This window comes from Canis lupus, chromosome 5 (genome assembly GCF_003254725.2).
Source record: "Canis lupus dingo isolate Sandy chromosome 5, ASM325472v2, whole genome shotgun sequence".
NCBI classification, from domain to species: domain Eukaryota; kingdom Metazoa; phylum Chordata; class Mammalia; order Carnivora; family Canidae; genus Canis; species Canis lupus.
The window spans coordinates 46,623,038-46,644,624 of NC_064247.1; the positions used below are offsets into that span (position 1 = coordinate 46,623,038).

The window sequence follows — 21,587 nt, forward strand, 5'->3', positions numbered from 1 at the left end:
CCCTGCTCAGCAGGGAATTCTACTTCTCCCTCTCCCCTGCTCGTGCTCTCTCTCTCAAATAAATAAAATCTTTAATTAAAGATAATAATTGTTCTAAGATGAGTAAGATGCCAAAGGGCTCAAGATATCCAGCCAAATGCCAGTAATCCTGCTCTCAGATTCTAAGAGTTCTGCTTCTGTCCTGTCAATAGGCATTATGGTATCTCAACACCACAAGGCACATGACCGTGCTTGCTATTTAATATCTCCTGAAAAACAAACAAAAAGATCTCCTAAAAATCATCTTGCTTTTCTTCATTCCAAATTAACTATGTTGTGCTTACTTTATCTGCCTCAGATGGATCCAGGGCTCAGTTGACCCTACCAAGATATGAAATTACAGTTCCTGAATATAAGAATTTTAAACCTAGCACAGAGAACATTTTGTTTTCTAGCTAGGACATCCAACAAAACACAATACCTTCTTTAAAAAAAAAATCTACTTTCTTTTCTGAGAGAGCATTTTGAAGTTAAGAAAAAAAAGACATCAAGAAATAGTGGCTTATTTTGCTTTAATATCCCAAAATATTCGTGTGAATGGGACTATGTGGCAAAACAAGGCAGAAATCTGTAGACAAGTACGTCTCACTCTGAGGAAAGAACAGATCAGAGAGAAGGCACCAGAAATTGCATTTTGCTGGATCACATGTAAACAATTAATGGGGGAAGAATTCACCAAAGAGAAAGGAACTTGTGCTGTCATTTCATTGGCACATCCTAAGGATGAGAAATGGCCTCACTAGCTGATGTTCAACCTCCATCTCACATTGTAAACAGAAGGTGGTGCTAGGGAGACAAAACCCATACAACAGCAGGGCCTAGGGGCATGAAAAGGGAGGGACATTAGCAAAAGCCCCTGGGTCCTCTTTCCCTCATGGCATCTCAATCGGCAGTGTTGCACTAATATGCCATTCATCAACAACTGGTTAGTAGAAAACACCAAATCCTAAAAAGCCTGGGTGAATACATTTTGTTTGTGTCCATGCTCTTCCATCAGATGACTTGGAGGGTCCTAGGGTAGAGAGACGTACCGCATCTGGCCTGTCTTCTTAGGTGATAACGGTGGGTGCAGTGCGTCCTGTCTTCTCTTGGAGTTGGGACACCTTCAGAGCAATGGAAATAAGGGGGGCCAACATGACCTGAGGGAGACACAAGGAGAATCTTTTCCATTACTTTCTCTAGACACAGAGCCATAGTACCAGCCCCAAGACTGTCTCCAAGAGTCATCTAACTGCCTCCTCCCATATTCCAAAGTCTCCTCAAACTCTGTAAGTCTAAACACAAAGATGTGATCTTTCCCCCTAAAATCTGCTTCCAGCATTCCCTATCTCAGTGACTCAACACCTCAGTCTATCATGTAAAGCTAATGAACAACTTAGAGTTACACTTGACCCTTTTCGTCTCCCATATCCCCCTTGTCCAATTTATTCATAAGCCTAAGTGGCTTTTACCTTTCTAAGTATCTCTCAACAGAGACCATTTCTTTCCATCCTGGGGCCACAGATCTTGCCTAATCAACATTCTCTTTCTCACCTGGAACAATAGTGCTTCCACTTCCACTTCTGCATCCTCCACTTTGTTTCCTCCACTGTACCCAAAGAGATCTTTCCAAAATGTGACAGCACTACCCTCCCAACTACCTCTCACTTAGGGGGAAAAAAATAAAAGAACTCTGCTGTTGCAGAATAATAGAACATTATATTTTATAAATATTATTTAATATTTTTTAATTAAAAAAATTTTAAAGACCACTTCTCTAGCTCAACGGCCCACTTTAGAGATGAGTAAACTGGTACCTAAAAACATGAAGTGATTTAACCAAACGACTCAAGGACAGAGCCACGAATAGTTCATTTCCTACTGCCCGCTGTTACTTTCCCTCATCTTAATCTCCACCAACTCATTATTCCTGGATGAAAGCTGGAGAAGCAGCTCCGTATGCTGACCACACCACTTGCCTTTCCCCTTGGGGCTCCAATGGTCCCATTAAGGGCCGAGGCTGAGGCCCAGCAGCTCCAGAGTAAGGGAAGGCATCTCCTAGCTGGAACGGTGGTACACCTAGGCAATGTGGGCACCACATACCCTTCAGAGCCCTCCCCCCTCCTCCTCTCCCTTTCCCTTCTCGCTTTCCTCCCCTTTTCCCTCCCACCTACCTCCCTCCTTCCTCCCCCATTTCCCTCTCACCTCCAGAGGACTATGTTTCAAGGACTATGTTTCATCTTTCATTCATTATTATCTACCACATGCCAGGTATTAAGACAAAAAACACAATTCCCTGCTTTTTTCCCTCTTGCTCTATTATTTTGTGGGTCTACAATGCAGACACCACTGCCTTTGGTTTAAGTTTTAGGGACACCTGTAGCACAACAGAGATCAGGTAATGACTGAAACTGAAGTCTGGCCACCGTAAAAAATGTAAAAGTGAAGCATCCTCTCACCTCCCTCTTTTTTTATAATAAAAATAACTCTAAGAGCTTCCTCAAAAGCTAATCCCATGTGCCAGGCACAATGTTTAGAATTTTGCACCCCGTGTCTCCTTAAATCCCTATAGTAACTCTGAGAAGTAGGTCATGTTCTGCCAGGAAACCAAGGCTCAGAGCACTGAAACGCCTTGCCCACAGACACACAGCGACTCAGGTAGCAGGAGCTGAATCAGAAAACAAGATCTGGGCAGCCCAGGTGGCTCAGCGGTTTAGCACCACCTTCAGCCCAGGGCGTGATCCTGAAGACCTGGGATCGAGTCCCACATCGGGCTCCCTGCATGGGGCCTGCTTCTCCCTCTGCCTGTGTCTCTGCCTCTCTCTCTCTCTCCCTTTCTGTCTCTCATGAATAAATAAAATCTTAAAAAAAAAAAAAAAAACAAGATCTTTCTAAACCCAAAATTTATGCTCAAAACTGCCATGCCAAGGTTGTCCAAATGAGTTTCCGAGGATTTTAATCAGGTGTTAGAAGAAAAAATCTTTGTGGAATAATAAGCATAGTGAAATGCCACTTTCACGGGGGTCTTTCCTGTAAGTTCTCCCAGAGTCCTCAAGGTACAGTGTGTTATGAATCCTGAAGAAGGGGTTAATGTACCACAGGACCTCCTACAATTCTTTTGGCTACGGAACTCTGGTTGGGGAGCATTTGTCAAGATCATTGTGTGAGGAACAAATGAGGTGAAAGTCCCCTGTGGGTCATAGTCTCCCCGTGGCTCCTCCCTTAGAGTGGCTGTCATCCCAGTTTTCTGCCCCAGCCCTGGCTCCAGGGACCCTCCTCACTCTGACATACTTCTGGAGACCCTGGGCAGCTGGGAGTCCAAAGCACCAGGCTTCAAGTCTGCAGACTCTTCCACATAGACATTTGTTGCTGGGTCATGAAACTCTCTGCCCCACCACCAAATCTGGAACCAGTGTGTGCTCTGCCAGAAAAGGCTATCAGCCCAAGCAAAGCGGCAAGTGACCAGTGACAGACCAGAATGCCAAAAGAGGAGCTGATTTAAAGATGACTTATCCTGGGACACCTGGGTGGCTCAGCGGTTGAGTGTCTGCCGTTATCTCCGGTCGTGATCCTGGGGCCCTGGGATCGAGTCCCACATCAGGCTCCCTGGGGATCCTGCTTCTCCCTCTGCCTATGTCTCTGCCTCTGTTTTTCTATGTCTCTCATGAATAAATAAAATCTTTAGAAAAAATAAAGATGAGTTATCCTGAATCGCTGCTTACCAGGCATGTGACCCTATTAGCTGCCACTTCATCTTTCTCTGTTTCTTTATCTCTAGCAGGGAAAATAATAGAGTCTACCTCATTTGAGACTTAAATGAGTACCTCCATTTCGGTAATGGGTTTAGAACAGAACTTGGCAAATATAAAATGCTGAGATAATTGTTAGCTCTTAACTGTTGTTACGATGTACTGAAGGAGACACGGAGAAAAGTGAGCACACGTGTTTGACCATTTGAGAAATAGTGCTACTACCATCATTCCCTCCAACGGAATGAGCCAGTCAGGGCACAGGGCTTGGGCATCACCTGAGGGTCCTGGTAGATCTTGGCGATGTCCTTCTCATAGCTGTCGATGTACAGACGAATGGTGGCTCCTGCACTTCCAGTGCCGCTCAGTCGGAAGATGATGCGAGAGCCATCCGCAAAAATGAGCCGCAAGCCCTGGAGAGGATAAGCAGAGATGTTTTCCTCACTTGCTGGAAGGGAAACTGAAGACTGGCAAATTACAAGGGATTAGCCTGGAGATCTAATTTCATCCATACTTGATCAATCGGAGGATTATATCTGTGATAAATGACAGCAGTTAAGCGTCATGATCCTGCCCTGGTCAGACTGTCACTGCGTCCAGCCAAGGGGGACTGAGCTCATGGGGAGAGAAGCATTCCCAGGGTCAGGTGGGAAATCTGATCCAGGGCCTAGAGGTGCTGTATGACACAGGCCTTCCCTCCCTTGCCTCTCCCCACTTCCCTGTAATTTATGGACTAACCATTCCAGTTTGAAGCCTAATAAGTAAACAAATAAGTCGCTAGATGCAGAAATTTGACCCCCAGATCAGGAGGAAAACCTGGGCAGAATGGGCTGAAACCAGAGCAGAATAGATTCCAGACAGATGAGAGGAAGACCTCTTTGCAAATCGCCAATAAAGAGCCTCAAACAGAGAACATGGGCCACATGCCCTCACATGAAGCCAGCTATTCCCAACCTAGCAAGCAGGATTGAGTGATCACCTCCCCTCCCCTCCCCTCCAGGCCTGAGGCCTCCAAGCAGGGTGTGTGTGGGCGCCATGCCAAACCCATGCCCCTGACCCCCTGCTGCCTTCTTCTTTCCCTCCTGGCAGCATCTCTCATCCTCAAGAATCTTCTTACTTCAGGGGACTTGAGGTTGAAGACTCTTGGGTAGGTATTTTGTCATCTGAGGTACGAAAGTTCAGCAAGACAGTTATCTGAGAACTCTCTTGTCTTCGTGAGCCCATCATCCTTCCATACAAAGAAGAATTTCACATAAAGTCAAAAACCAACCAGGAGGAAAGACACTGCTCCTCAGTGTCACCAAAGACAGCTCTGCTTGTCACCAAATCCCACCCCATGTTTCATCGTGCCATTCGGCAGTAAAGATAGCAGATTAAACACTTGAAGTACCTTCCTGATTCAGTCATCATCAAGGGGGAGGATACCGTTAATTCTCATTTATCGTTTCTTGCTTCTAGAAACCTACCAGGTTGGTCTACCTCTCCCACAGCTTCAACTTGAAGCTTCCAAATTCTTTTCACTTGATGGTAGATGCTATATCTACTTTGGAAGATTCTCCCTCCTACCTGGTCTTCTATTTAGATGCTCAGACTTTCTGATTATAGAACATGAAGCTGTTGAGTCCTTCCTCACAGAGTGCAGAGAGCAGTACCCGTGCTCATGCCGACACCCATCCCACATTCACCTCAGCTCCCCTCCTCCTTCCTCACAGATGTTGGGTACACTGTAGAGTTGGGGTTTACTTTCCCTAATTGCCCACTTTCTCTCTGAAGGCTTCTCTACAAAAACTTATACGCTGCCATCCTCTGGACCCCACTTTCCCTTTTCCATACCCACTTCCTACTCTACCCCTGACCTCTCTTTTTCCAATTATCTCAGACATTGCTTACAATCATCTATACTGGACCCAGAGTTCTCACAGGGGGTGAAAAGGCATAGGGAAAAAGCCTACTGTGCTAGCATTTTGAGGATGGGACACTTCTGGCGCTGAGGGTCGCTGTGGCCATGCTCCAACCACCCATCCATTGCCTGCTCTCCAGACAGACACTAAATCAATCCTGCGGTCCATCTCCTTCAAAGTTGTTGGATGCCTTGAGAAGGACCAGGCCAAAAATCTAGGTCCATGAAAAAAGCAACCTGGAAAGCTGTAAAAGAATTTTCATTTCCCTCTTTATTATCTCTGCTTCTAAATTATCAGTGGTGAGTCTAACCTGTGACAACAGCAGAACCAGAGGAGAGAGGACCCCAGGCCCTGGGTATTTGTGAGAAACCTGGTCAAGGACCAACCCAGCCTGCAACCCTGGGTCTCTGGCACCCAATGAGGGAAACCCTAACAGCTCTGTCTGTATCCAGACAGGGTCCAGGTTCTCAACTGAGATGTCTTGCTTATGCACTGCTGTGTTAGGACTGGCTGCAAGTCACGTGCTGCTGACAGTAACAGCTATCTAACATTTCTAAGTCTAGAACGCCTCATCAATTATTTTCTTCTTCTTCTCTCTCCTTTTTTTTTTTTTTTTTAGAAATTAGGACATACCAGAGAAACGTCTATGATAATGCCACTCTCGTGGCTGGCATTCCACTATAATCTCTTGAGAGAAAAAAGGGGATTGGTAGCTAAGGCAGTAGTTCACCTTTTCAGCTTTAGATTCTAGGTCTCCCTTCTGCACATGCACTCAACACATGTCTTGCACAAAATTCTGGGGGATGTAAAAATCCCTCTGGAGCCAAGGCTAAGAATCTCAGAATGAGGGCCGTAGGGGAGTACACAGAATCAGGGCATTTTCCCTACAAGTATATTTGCAAGTTATATGTGACCCAGCAAAAAGCTGGCAATCATTTAAAAAAAAAAAAGGTAGCAAAGGACGAAGGATTAAGTGGCTTTTTGCCTTATTCTCTTGAGATTTCAGAGATGAAGCTCTGAGGCCTCTCTCCCACTACACATAAATCTGTTCCTACCTGATTCCTTGAAACGCTTCCATCCACTGGATCACTGTATTCAAAGTTATCAATTTTCTCCACGGTGTAAACTTTGTCACCCACTGAGAACTGTTTGCCCACGAAGGAGCGATCAGATATCAGGGCCTCCAAGTCCTTCATCATTTTGTTGGCACCCTCAGCCTCCACCTCCTCGTAATCATACCTGCAAGAAGTCACAAAGGTCGGGCCATGCACTGACTTCAGATCACACTGAGGTAGATTACGACTTTCTTCATCATTTGTTTGGCCCTCCCCTAAAACCTCCTAACTTTAGAAGAAGCTGGCAAAAGGCTGAGCTTGTCCATCTCTGGGGAGGGAGCAGATCAGGGATGAGAAGAAGGCTTTGCAGGATTTCAGGGAAGGTTTAAGAGATTCCGAGTAAACAGAAAACCCCCATCTTGGCTTTTCTACAGAACAAGCTCGCTCTAGAAGCTTCAAAGGCTTTTGAGAAAGTCTAACATTTAATCACTGCATCCTGAGGAGGTATCATTAAATGCAATGCTCTCCCTAGAGGACTCTGCATCAAGAAACACATGAGTCAGGCATTTCTCTTCCAAACTCCTAGAGTTTCTTTGGGATAAATGCTGAGATGGTTCCCAGTCTGGGACCTGCCTGAGGCTGCTGAGATTTTGGTGAAGGAGAGTTCCAGTCTCCACAGGAGCTTCCTAAAGGGAGGCCAAGTTTTCACTGACTAGATAGAAGTGGCTAAACCCTAACTCTTTATATCTGAAACACCCCTGTCCTATCAGTGAAGGTAGGATTCTGGTCCAAACTGCTTTGGGTTCACCCTGGCAGAGAAGAGCTGGTGTAGACACAGAAATGTCAAAAAAAAAAAAAAAAGAAATTCTGACTGTTATGACTATTATTATTACTCTAAGAACTGTTCTTGATTTCTTTCTTATGAAGTTAAAGACTCTTACAGGTGGCTTTTCTTTTTCCCTTTTTCTTTTTTAAAGATGTTATTTATTTATTCATGAGAGACAGAGACAGAGAGAGAGGCAGAGACTCAGGCAGAGGGAGAAGCAGGCTCCATGCAGGGAGCCCAACGTGGGACTCGATTCCAGGTCTCCAGGATCACGCCCTGGGCCAAAGGCAGGCGCTAAACCACTTAGCCAGCCAGGGATCCCCAACAGGTGGCTTTTCTTGACCCTCTTGAGAGAGTTATTTTTTTAGAAGCTCAAGACAGCAAAGTCTATATTTATTTGCGATAGTGAAACAAATATGATATGTGCAAGATGACACCTCTGAGACATGAGAAATACTGGAGAATTAAGGCCAACCTGTTCTGGCTCCAGGATTCTATGAATCAAGGACAACAGTCTCCTTAATCTTTAAGTCAGCTTTTTCCCCTAGTTAAAATGATAAACAGCAAGAAATTATAACCAGGTGTTTGTGCTTTACATCTGTGACCTTTGGGTGTTTGAGGGAAGCGTTCTATAAATCCTAGACACAAAAGGGCACAATCAAAAGAATCTGGACTTTGGCATCAGAACTACCTACGAATCTAGCCTCTATCACTTACTAACTGTGCAACTATGAGCAAGTTGCTTCATCTAGCAAAATCTGTTGCCTTATCAATAAATGTTTTGAGGCTGGCATGAAAGAATGCACACAAAGTGCCTAAATGCAGGTTCTAGAGACTTTATTTGTGATAGTTAGCTGTACTTGAAATTAACAAAAATATGTTAAAATGATTTTTAGAAGGAGGCTTTTAACTGATTCAAGAGTGATCCCTTCTCTGAACAAACCTTCATAACCTTATTCCATTGTGGCTACTATTCACTTGTTAATTCATTCATTTATTTATTCAAAGCATATTTACAGTGTCACTATGAGTGAAGTGTTTGTTGATCCCATGAAGCACAAAAACAGACATGGTCCTGTCTTCATGACATTCTAGGCTCTAGAGAGTTCATGACTACTGCTCTGAATTACGAGGTTTTTCTGGTTCTTAGAAAGTAGAGATCCTTGTCTTGGTTTTCAGGGCTACTGTTGCGGTACCATGTGATAGTTTTTACTTATACCATCCTCAAAAGAATGACTTGAGGGAGAAAGACAGCAATGAATGTCTCTAAAGTCGAGAAAAGCATTCTAATTAAGGAGGCTGAGTTGCTTAAGGTTTAATTCTTGTGAGACTATCCAGAGATCATGGACTATTAAATCTGTGATGTATTTTTTAAATTCTCCAATTTAACTCACCTATTTTATAGAAAAGCAAGTGAGGTCCAAAGAATTTACATGTATGCCTTTCTTACAGATAAGCAATTCATCCACTCTTCTTTTTCTCATAATTCCTTTCAATAATTAGAACAGTGAGGTCTAGGAAAAATTTTGTTAGATTTTTATGCTTACCGGGGGAAAGGCATATTGGAATTAGTAAAAAGCCACCACTTGAAAAAAAACATTAATGACTTTTAAAAATAGAAGTATGCAAGGCAAAGAAGAATTACTAAGTATTCTAAGTATTTTGTTCACTGCTGAATCCCCAGTGCCTGGCAGAAAGTAGGCACACAGTATTTATTGAATCAATGAATGAAGTATTGACAAGTATGCAGCCCTTGGGGACCTATTTTAATGAGTCAGAAAAGTTGATTTAGACTAAGCATAATTGTTTCCATAATTTCAGGGAAAAAAAAAGTTTCCATACTTTGAGTGCTCCAGAGTTTATAAAACACTTTCAGACTCATATTTCATTTAATCCACTCAACGGTGGACTGTTATTTCCATTTCTACAAATGAGAAAAATGAGTACAGTTTTCTGTTGGAGAGAGGTTAAATGATTTCCCAATCCACAAAGGGGCAGAAATAAATTTCTAATATGTTCTTCTGAATCCAAATCCAATGCAATTATCATGTCCACCTGCAAGTACATTTTAAAAAGGCTTACAAAACATTTATTCTTTTGACTATGATAACTAAATTTTTAAGCCTCTTCTTTGTGGCTGACATAAAAGGTGACCCAGACTGAATTATTTTAAAAATTCTCAATTTGTAGAGGCTAGATGAACTAGGATTTTATTATCACTTGAGAGACAAAAAAATTTGTACACATGAGAACTCTCTCTGCCTACTTCCCCACCCTACCTCCGTACCCCAGCCAGGCTGTGACTTACCTGGTGAAGAAATTCCGGCCATACTTTTGCCAGTGATCTTTGAGAATGTCCTCCACACTCTGTTTGCGGGCAGCTAGAATGGAGAGCCAAGCGAGGACAGCCCAGAGTCCATCTTTCTCACGAATGTGATCAGAACCTGGCAGGTGGACAGTAAGCAGCAATGAGAATTGTGATTTCTCCAAACAATTTGGGAATAAACTCAAGAGTAAACATATAGACCCAACCAAAAAAGTCATAAAACTTTACTGAGGAACTTGAATACATGGAAGGAACCACATATTGAACAAAGCAAAATAATATTGAAAAGAAGTTGATGCTTCCCAAAGTAATAGAGATATTTATAGCAAATGCCAATAAAATTGTAAGTGGAATAGTTTGGTGGAACTTGATATAGCATTTATAAAGTATAAATGTGAGCAAAAAAAAAAAAAAAAAACACCCAAACAACAGAAGAACATCACCATTATAAATATTCAATAATTAAGTCTGGTAGTTTAATGAAATAAAAGAGAGCACCTAGAAAGAGACCCAAACACATATATGACTAGAATATATGATAAAGGTGTTACTTCAAGCCTGTAGGAAAAGAATGAATTACTTTTATAAGCAGTATTTAGATAACTAGCTAGACAGTTGGAAAAAAATTCAACTTTTTCTGCTATAAAACACTGTACCAAAAAAGATTTTCAGATGGATTACACATTGAAATATAAAATTTGGAAACCTTTAAATCCTCAAAGAGATGTATAAATAAAATATATATAGAGATATAAATATAATTTAAATATATAATAGAAATATAATAGAAAAAATATATAAATATATTTTTTAAGTCATGGGGATGGCAAATACAGGTAAATTCAGAATTCATAAAGGAAAAATATGTATCTGTCTATTAAAAATGATCATTTCTACCAGCAAAATAGCTGTAGATAAAAGGCCACTAGAAAACTTTTTAAAAAACCACATTTGCAATATAAAGTAGATGTTTAATTCACCTCAGTATAGAAAAAAATTTATGTATTAACAAAAAAAAAGTGAGATTTCAATAGAAAAATAGGCCAAGGATATAAACAATCACCAAAGAATAAATACAGGTACCCAATTACATAAGAAGCTAGTATTATTTTTTAAAGCAAATTAAAGTTAAAACTACAATAGGAAATTGCAACTTGCTTGACAAATGGCCACAGATTTTTAAATGAGAATACCCAGTACCAGAAGAGGTATAAGGGAAGTGGGATTTCAGCATGCTGCTGCAGGGAAAGGTATAATCTTCTGGAGAGTAATTTGGCAAAAAGTATCAAAGTCTTAAAAATGGATCTACTTGTGGATCCAGCAACCCCAATCTAGGACATCTTACTTTAACCAACAGGGATTTGGTTAGATCAACTATGGCACATCTGTCCCCTTCTAAGGCACTTGCTAAAATCTTTACCAAAACTCACAGAAAAAAAAAAAAAAAAAAAAAACTCACAGATTCGCTCATCTGGATGTGCTTCTAAGCACGGAGACCCTTTTCCAAGAACCTGATGTGGGACACAACTCTCGTTTTTTAACCTTAACATCCTAATGCTAAAAAGGAAACAAAACAAAACAAAAAACAAAACACACCACACGAGGACCATATTGAGCGCTACTTTCTGACTTCTGAATAGGACTCAGTACAACCCCTCTCTGACAGTGCTTTGTATATTAGTATACCTTGAATTCTTTATGTGCCTTTGTGCACTTCTTGACTTCCCACTGGGTCTTACTCTTCCTAGAACATCAAGTATCTCACAATGCTGGCTATGTAATAAGTATGAGTTAAGTTTGTTTCCTTCCTCTTTTCATCCTTTTAGACCCAACTCAAATGTCCTCTCCCATCTGGGACTAGTTTCCAGCTTCCCTACTCAGTTATGAGCTACTTTCTTTCTCTTTCTTCTCCCATAGCAACCTGCTCAAAACCTCTGCTGTGGTGCCATATTCCTTAATCATCTATTTATGAGCCTTTCACCCCACTTTTTACATATTTCTTAGAGACATCTCATACTTATCCTTATAACTAAGTCTGGTGACTAGAATAGCACATGGAATAAACTCATCCACTGCATTCCTTTACAGTTGTTCATCAGTTAATTAATCTACTACAATATTTTTTCCTTCTCTTGTTTGGTTCATAAAAACACCAACTTTTTTCAAAAGATCTCTTCAGTCAGATACCACTTTTATAAACAACAGTTGTCAGAACTTGGAGGCTGACAAAACTGGAGGTTAGGCAATACTTTTAGCACCTTATGTAACAATTTTTTGGTTTACCTGATTTTATTATCTATGAACTTTTATATTTGCCTGTATTGCTATCTCAAGGAACAGAAATTAGCTCTCTGGCTCTTATAGTGTTTACAAATGATGTTTTGGCAATAGTTCACCCTGAGCAGCAAGATTCTGGCAGCTTCTCCTATATATTGAGAATTCATGACAAAAGTATACAACTTGGAATTATTTGTCTGTGCTCCCATGGGTATTTTTCTTCCTTCCTTCCTTCCTTTTTCTCTTCTTTTTCTTATTTTGTATTTATTTATTTCTTTAGGCTAGACTGAGAACATAGGAGGCAGTTATCCTTTGTGCTTTTCCTGTTCTAAGTAAATAATTCAGCTTTTTATTTTATGAGGAAATGAAAATAAAATCTAAACATCTTACCCAACTCTGACCAAGTTACTTGGAGATAAGTAAGTCACATACCTAATATCACCAACAAAATATCATCTGCCTTGGATAACATACTCGAATATTCTATTCCATTTGCACAATCTCTAGTCTCTCTGGAAATTCTAACTACTCTCACTAATTACCTTCATGTTATCAAAACTCTAGGTAACTTTAATACTCAGAAAGTCTGGGTACATTTTCTTTCTTTTCCTTTCTTTCTTTCTTTCTTTCTTTCTTTCTTTCTTTCTTTCTTTCTTTCTTTCTTTCATTTACTTATTTTAGAGAGAGAACAGGGAAGAGACAGAGGGAGAGAATCTCAAGTAGACTCCCTGCTGAGCATGTAGCTCAATATGGGGCTCAATCTCAGGATCCTGAGATCATGACCTGCGCTGTAATCAAGAGTCAGATGTTCAACCAACTGAGCCACCCAGGTGCTCCAAAAGTCTGGGCACATTTCATTTTCTTTAGGATTCTGATGAATGATGACAAGCTATTAGTTAACAAAATAAAAATAAAAAAATAAGGCAATAGTGTATATGTGTGTGTGTTTCTAAAGTTGCTGCTTATGTAGTCATGGCAGTTGTGTTTCAGTGGAAGATGCTTTATATTTAAACGTCACAAAACCAGAATCTGAAACTCTGTTACTTATTACCTTAATTTTTCTAAGTCTCGGTGTCTTTGACTATAAAATGGGGATAATGTTACCTTTTTCACACAACTGTAAGACTTTACTGTGATAAGAGAGTTGAAATATTTATGAACTGTTAAGTACTGTATAAATGCAAAATACTATTATGGATAAGAGAAAAACAAAGAAACATTTGGGGAAAATGAGGGCTTTCCACTATCTTATTAAACTTTCAGAAAGAATCTCTCTTAACTGTACATATTGGTAAAGAAAATGGAATAGGACCCAGTATGTTTCTTTCTCTGGACAGTGGCATTACAGAGTTTTCCTCTTCTTCCTCATCTAATTTTCCTACTATGAATGTGAATTATTGGCATCATTTCTTTTAATTTAAAAAGAGGAAAAGAAGCCAAGCTCCCATAATTTTGAGAAAAGGGAAACACTGCCAGCAAACACCCCTCTGTGTCCTAGCTGACACACAGGCAGAGGTGGGGTTTGCACTGGGTGTCTTCACACTTGGGCCAGCTCACGGACTGAGTGCATGGGAATCCTGCCCCATCAGCATCTTCAAACACCTGCCACTTCGCTTTAGCCTAATCAGCACCTTGTGATAAGTATAAACCCAGCTCAGTCACGGTGTACTCTGGGCCTCAGCCAAGAAAAATGTCAATCCTTGCTGAGGGAGCCAAAAGCCAACAGTTTAGGGATCAGGTTCAATTTACCAGTATGGGCATCTAGGGAGTGCTGGTTGCCTGCCTCTGCCAGAGGATGGGTCTCAGGATGGGGCAATGGCAAGTGAAATAGAGCTATATGGAGTTGTCTGAAAACACTTGCATCTGTCTTTCTCTTTCTCTGTCCATCTTTAGCTCCCCTTTGGTCTTCTTCATCTTTTTTAAAAAAAGATTTATTTTACTCATTTTAGAGAGAAAGGGTGGGGAGGGGTAGGGGGTGAGGGAGAGAGAGAAACAAAAGCAGGCTCTTTGCTGAGTGCAGACCCTAACACAGGGCTCAATCCTGCAACCCTGAGATCAGACTGAAGCTGAAACCAAGAGTCAGATGCTCAGCCAATGGCACCACTCAGGTACTCCTCCCCTTTGGTCTTCTACACACGCTACTTCTCTCTGCCTGAAAATTTCCACTCCATAAACACCTATTTGCCTGGCTAACATCTGCAATTACTTTCAACTTCACCCCAGCCCAGGATGGCTTTCTTGTTTCCCTCCATGCTCACCCCTAGTCTATCTAACACCCCTATCTGTTCTTACCCCACCTAGACCATGAGCTGTATCCCTAGCTGGTGTGTCTGGCACACAGTCAATAAGAGTTTGCCCCAAGAATGGTCAGATGCCAGCTGACTGGCTGGGAGGTTCAGCAGAGCTGCTCTGTCCACAGTCTTGTCTTCTTTGGCTTTTATTACACAAATGAATTTACTCTGAAAGGACAAGTAAGCTCCTCAGGCTTTCCAGATCACTCCAACCTTCAGGGGCTCTCCCCCAGCAACCTCCAGACCTTCCATTTAGCAATTAACCCAGAACTGCCTTGTGACTAACCCTGGAACTGTTTCTTTTGGAGGAATCTAGTAAGCATCTGACAGGCAAGAACCATGTCTTAACCCAAACTCCATTTTATACTCAACAAATACAAATCAGTGCCTACCATGTTCCAAGTACATGAGAAAATACCAAGATGAATAAGACATGTTCCTTGCCCTCACAGATAAGCATAGACATACAGGTGAGGGAGATGGACATGCAGGTAATAGTTTAACTGAGTTAGTTATAATTAGGTTATCAGCCTAGTTTTAGTGGGGTAGTCTGTCTGGGAAATCTCCAGAGACAGGATGTTCTAACTTTTCCATGGGGACTTTACCTACAGGAAAATGTATCAGCAAATGTATCTGCAAATTAGAATGTGCTGAGAACCAGACAGAAAATCAAATCCCCTACACCACAGAACCAGGTTACCTGACAGTAAAGCATCCAGGGCACCCTGTCCTTCACCACTGATCATTTTGCACGCTTGTAATTACCTGATTACAGCCTGACTTCTTTTCCCAAATGTGGACTCTACAGAGCCCTGCACTAGATCATACCCACTATGCCCCAAAGTCTCACTCAGTATCTGGGATACAGTTAAAGTTCAATACACATTTGAGGAATGAGTCAATGAAAAGAAGTACAAACATGAAAAACTTTTCACAAGAAATTAAAAGAAATTTGCAAAGCATCAATGCTGTGCTCCTTCAAGTTATCACTCCTATATGATGCATCATTGCTAAAACCTTTTAAAGATGAAACAGGAAAAAATGTTACTAACCTCTAGACCTGGCCAGATTACAATTTGCTGGCATATTTCTATATGATACCTGGTTCGTCCTCAACTCTTTCCTAACCCTCTGTCCCAGCCCTCCATTTTCCTGAGGGAGAATTTCAAAGGCAGTGATATTCTATTCTATCTGGGACTGCACTTTCTATTTCCTTCCCAATTTCCCAAAAAATTCAAGGCCAGACAGAACACCATTTTGTCCTCTGCCATTGTGTATAAACAAGTGTATCATCATCCACAGTTAGGGGGAAAAATAACTTTGCATCATGAGATCAACCCAAAATAATAGGTTCACCCTGTCTAGTTCTGGGGCCCATTTCTGAGTCGCTTTACCCTGGCATTTGTAATGCTGATGTGTGAGGAAGTGTCCTAACCTCTGTGGCTATGGTAATCCTGTGGACACTTGCTGTTCCTCCATCACGGACAGACTAATGTATGCTTGGTAACATTGGTAATATTATGGCTTGTGTTTTGAAATGCTGATGGTTTGTTTTATTTGGTGAGCCAGTTCTTCTGAAGTCTGACTCCTTTGCACTTCTTTGCAAGTCAACTTCCTTTCCTTTATAAAAGCTCAACAAAGACCTTGGGTCCCTGACTCTGGACTACAGAGTGGGAATGGTGTTAGAGTCCCCACAAGAGTGGCAGATGGCTTCAAAACATCAGGTAAGGATTCTTCACTGAGATGGGTGCTTAAGTAGAAGAGCACTGACTGCCAACTATGATTCCAACAACACACAGGAAATCACACTGAATGACTTTTAAAGACTGTTCATTTCCAACACTAGGATTCTATTTATCTAAATGGAAGGTACCAAGTGAATAGTGTGTTCATTCACTCATGCATTGAACAAGTGTTTGCTGAGCCCCTATTCCATGCTGGCCTGTATAGGAGGCTCTGGGGATATGATGGAGAATAAGACAGATGTAATTCCTGTCTTCACGGAACTTATAGTCTAGTGCTGCCAACAGATTTTAGTTAAGTAACCATAAATAATTTTAAAATTACAGCTATAATATACGCAACAAATGTATATGCCATGGGAGTCAATAAGAAGGGGACTGGACCCACAGTGGAAGGTTAGGGAGGCTTTCCTGAGAAATTGCCTCTGCTCTCACCTGAAAAAATACGGAAATAAATGACCCTGTACTCAATGAAGCTATAGAATTGAAATACTGCAAGGCTTGTTTAATCACTAATGTCCACTCTGAGAAATTGTAAAGAAACTTCAGGAAGCAGTCACCAGAAAGGAACTAGCAGGTGGAAATTAACTCCTCTATAAACAAGATCAGAAGTTCAGTTAAATGACTTCAGCTGCCACTCATTCACAGCAGTAGAGACCCATAGCTATGCAGCTTGGTTTTTAAAATGTTTATTTCAGAAACATTACAGAACAATTTTCTCTTTTTTCAAAGGGAAAGCTTGTGGATCATTCTCATGATGCATTTTTTCTTTGGATAGAAGAGACATCTAAGGGAAGATAAAATCATGGTTGGCACTTAGTATTTGAATCGGTCAATAAATAAAGAGGTAGAAACTTTAGCAAGAAATAATTTAAAGTCTAATGTCTGGGTTCAAAGAAATCAATCCCTCAAATGAACAACAAACTTTCGTGGCAAATTTGCCTGAGTACAAAATTAAAGGGGATTAATTATCCTCATTATATGGGCTAAACAGTATTATGAACTGTCCTGAAAGCTAACATAAATGAAAGCTATTTCCAAAAAAAGCACAGGGTCCAGTTCTCTAGAAATAATCATTCCACTCTAGTCTTTACTTCTCAGTTAGGTCATTTGGAGATTTGGGCTCAGTTCTGGACATGATCTAAGGGGCCCGGTGAACTTGGAAGCATCTAGAAGCTGGTAGCTGGGTATATAAACAATGTGAAGTGAGGAATGACCAGGGAAACTAAGGATGGGTAGCCTGGAGAGGAGAGGACCCGTAAGCTGCCTTCCAGTAGGTGAAGCCCTGTCATGTGAAAGGAACCACTTGCTGTCTCCAAGTTTGTTCTCAGCCAGTCCATATCAGGGACTCCTATATGGCTCCAGGGTTTGGACTCACCTTGCCCAGTGCTTCCCACATGGATCTGTAGGGCCAAGATGTTACTAGATATAACACACACACACACACACACACACACACACACACACACACGACAGAGAGAGAGAGAGATACAGCTAAGTACGTTTAGGTAAAACTGTATAAAGAGGATTCCTTACAGTAGAATGTTTTGGAATCTTTGAATGCTAATTTTATTATGAATATCCAAGACAGAGAGCTATATTCTAAGTTTCCCAATCTCTACTGAACTCAGAACCCTGTTCTGGAATTAGTATCCTTCCACACACCCATACACCCTGGGAAACCTTGTTCTAAACTTTTCTCCCTTTCACTATGTTCAGCATTGATACATGTACAGGGGGTTAGGGAACCAAAGGTTAAGACATGGTCCCTTGCCTTCAAAGACAGCTTCATCTATAAAAAAGAATGACTGAAAGCAAGCCTGTACTTGATAACATTGGGAAGGGGTGGGTATTTCATGGAATAAGACCACCCTCATCGGCTCGTGGACATTCATCTGGTATCCCATGGAGTAACATGGCATCATCCATATTTATGAAGTAGGATAGGGCTAAGCAGTGGCCTTGTATTCCCTGACCAAAGACAGAGAATGTTCAGAAACCATCAATTCTTCTTGGTGGACACTGTTCAACCCCAAGATTCATCTATCTTTTTTATATTCTCCAATTCTATCAAAACAATTCATTACCAAGGAGCATTACAACTCCCTCAGGGATACCAAATTTCTAAGAACTTTGTATATACATGTCTCAAATTTACCAGCTCATTCTACCGATCCTATGCCAGATTTTGTAAGAAATGAAATAAAATCAGCATTCTCCTTTCTTTAACCTAGTATGAACTACAGCTCAGTTGCAAGGCTTAGAGAAGGCTCGATTTTGATCCTTGCTTTGCTTTGGTACTGAAGGACCAAGATCAGTCCTTTTACTTCAAAATATTGGGTAAAAAGACTAAAGGGCCATGTGCCTGAATGGATGTTTCAAGAGGTGAGAAACTGATGTAGGTCGGAGGAGGCAATAGGGAAGGTCATGGAAGTTAGGACTTCAGTATTTGGACAGACAGGTAGAGAGGAGGAGGGAGAGCACAGAAAGTAGGGTGTAAGCGTCCTGAAACGTCTCCCCAGCATGCCACCACGTTCCCCTCTCTCCTCAGACTAACAATTTATGCAGACATCCTCATGGACAAGGACATATTTTTAATTTCTTGACCACCTAGCAAATGTTCCACCCTAACAGTTTCCTTTCTTTTAACCGAAATGAATCATAACTTGTTGCCACAGCAAACTTGGGCCTGTGAAAGATAAAGATTTAATGCTGCACTGAAACCTCCTTTTAAATAAAAACGAAAAACTGACTCGCTCCACCATATTTCTTTCCAGAAAGGAAAACATTTATAAAAGTTTCCTTGACCACGGAGGGAAGAAACCTATGTTTATCGCTCTGTTTAATCTCTACAGACGCACTAACCATGCCGCCCAGGAGGCCCCCAAACTTCCTGTCTTAGTGGATGCAATCCTCTGGAAGTAAAATTAGCCCTCCTCAGCTGAGCACACTCATGGCTTTTCAAATGTGTATACTTCATCAGGGTTGTTATAAATAAACTGCATCTTGATTTAGGCCACATCAGCCACGGGTGCTATTTCAGTCCTGCCTTAGCAGTGGGAAGCGTTCCCCACAAGTCATGTTTACAGGCAAGGAAACGATAGCACAGGCCACGCACTCACCAGTCCCGAAGCTCTCTTCCCCACAAAGGGACAGTTTGCTTGCATCCATCAAATTCCCGAAAAACTTCCAGCCAGTCGGGGTTTCATACAAAGCGATCTTTGTAGCATTAGCCACCCTTCAAAGGCATGAAATCAAAGTTACATCACAGCAGGACTGTTAGCTTAGCCACGTGAAGGAGGAAAACTAGCAACCATTATTGTAATCAAGGGTCCCATTTAGCATTGCTCAGAGGTACACATAATTCTAAGATGGGTGGAAAATCGTAGGAGAAAACTTGTGCACAATGGGCCATTATACGTGGAGTCAGAGGAGGGGGTAGAAGAGGAAGAAGGAAGAATTAATTCAGGTCACTGAGTTTAATATCTTAGAAGAAGCAACAGAAGCAAAAATGTGCAAAGCTAATTTTGAGGCTATTTAAACTCAACATGTTTTGGATACAGACTGCATCTGTCACCACTCCATAGAGAACAAAAGAGTGATGTTATGCTGCAATTAGAATCACAGAATCATAGAATATTGGGTCTAAGAGATCACCATTTTACAGAAAAGGACACAGGGTGTAGGTTATGTGACCAGCCTAAGGTCACACAGCCAGGATGACCAACAGCCTGCTATTCAGCTGCCCTGTCAATGCTCCTTTCATTTCACCAGAAGGCCCAGAAAGGACAGAGTCCAGGGGGTCTCCCATTTGTACAACTTCTGCACACTGCTCCTTGGTCCCTTGTCCCCTTCAACACATCTTTTACTCCTTTCTATGTATCTGTAGACTATTTAAGACTTTTAAATGACTTTTTTTTTTTAAAAGATCCCTTTCCCTCTGAAAAGGAGGAATAATCTGCATTTCATTCACTGTTTTAATAAGTTCTGCCTTCCAGAATGCTCATCTTATTGCTAGCAAAGCAATGTCAGATGCTAACATTTGAGGAAAATTAAATCTATAATCTTGAAAGCTCAAAGTACAATAAACTTTTACCTGGGTAATGAGTTATTTCCATTGTGATTCTGTATTTAGATTATTAATTTTTCCAAAATTTAGAATTAAACTGCTCTTGGATGACATAGAATTAGACCTGCTAGATCTAATTACAGCCTGGCTGAAACCAGCTCACAACTTCAAGTGCAGGCTGTGGAGGCAGAAGCACCAGGTTCTAATTCTAGCTCTGATTTAGCTATCGGGTCCTCAACAAGACAGCTAACCTCTCTGACCTTTAGGTTCCTCTTCTTTAGGATAGGATTGCTCTGAGGATCATTTAAGATGGTGAATGTTAAAAAGCTCCGTGTAGAGTATAAACCACTCTATGAATATTAGTCATTAACTTCTTCTTAGCAGAAGGAAGTCAGCACTAATTCTATAACACACTTCTCCCCTCCCCCACAGTAGGAAACTACTACATGGCCCAGTTGGGCCAATTAGAAACAAAGGTTCTGGGTTCAAATTCTGACTCAGCCATTTACTAACAGGGTAATCTCAGGCAAGTAACTTTATTTCCTTGTCCTTTTGTTTTCCCACCTGTAAAGTAGGATTATAGATAGCATTGACCTCGCGAGGTTGGCTTGATAATTAAATGACTTAAAACACAAAGTACTCAGTGTCTAGCACAAGGCCATGTTCAACAAACATTATTTATTACTAGAAGAACCTAGCTATATCCATTTTGCTTTCTTCTCTGACCTTGACCTTTTATTCATTCACTCATTCCTTATCCATTCATTCAGCAAAGATTTACTGGGCACCTAACACATTCTAATTAACATTCTCCCTAATCTTCATTTATTTCTTATATTTTTGCAATTGTTTTACATGCAGTCTCACAAGACACCTTAAAGCCTTTTTAAATGAGGGGCTATGAAATAAATAAATAAATAAATAAATAAATAAATAAATAAATAAGCAAATCAGAGATGTCAAGTGTTTATTGTCACTGGTTCCTTTCTTATAAAAACTGAATATAATTTTCCTTAACTATTTGAGCTTTCTGTTTATTTGCATTTGGGATAAATGAACCTATACTGTGTTTGGGTATGGATGGGCATCCAGCAAGGGCTGGAGGTGGAACGTCTTTCTGAAAGTTCTTTGATACACTCATCTTACTTCAAATCACTCTTTTGCTCAAACTGTGCACCTGTGCTAAAGGACAGTGATGATTCCCTAGAATGATGTCTTCAGGGTAGTGAGGCCGCCATCTGTTCCTTTCTTCATTAACGTTTGATTGTTCCCTTTTTTTAAAAAAAAAAGATTATATTTATTTATTCATGAGAGACACAGAGAGAGAGAGAGA

At 41.0% G+C, this 21,587-nt stretch overlaps 1 protein-coding gene across 3 annotated transcripts in view; it reads right to left on the bottom strand.

The window, feature by feature from the left end:
- Window positions 1–534: 534 nt before the first annotated feature.
- Window positions 535–21,587, bottom strand: part of PGM1 (phosphoglucomutase 1) — a 62,521-nt gene continuing 41,468 nt past the window's right edge. For 2 of the 3 annotated variants that reach the window (XM_025427929.3, XM_025427925.3), the window contains exons 7-11: window positions 19,308–19,423; window positions 9,858–9,993; window positions 6,724–6,907; window positions 4,046–4,180; window positions 535–1,178 (exon numbers count right to left, since the gene is read on the bottom strand). In XM_025427929.3, coding sequence (XP_025283714.1) covers window positions 1,089–1,178; window positions 4,046–4,180; window positions 6,724–6,907; window positions 9,858–9,993; window positions 19,308–19,423 — 661 coding nt within the window. In that variant the 3' untranslated portion in view covers window positions 535–1,088. The remainder of the gene's footprint in view (window positions 1,179–4,045; window positions 4,181–6,723; window positions 6,908–9,857; window positions 9,994–19,307; window positions 19,424–21,587) is intronic. The other variant, XM_049109530.1, reaches the window with a different exon arrangement.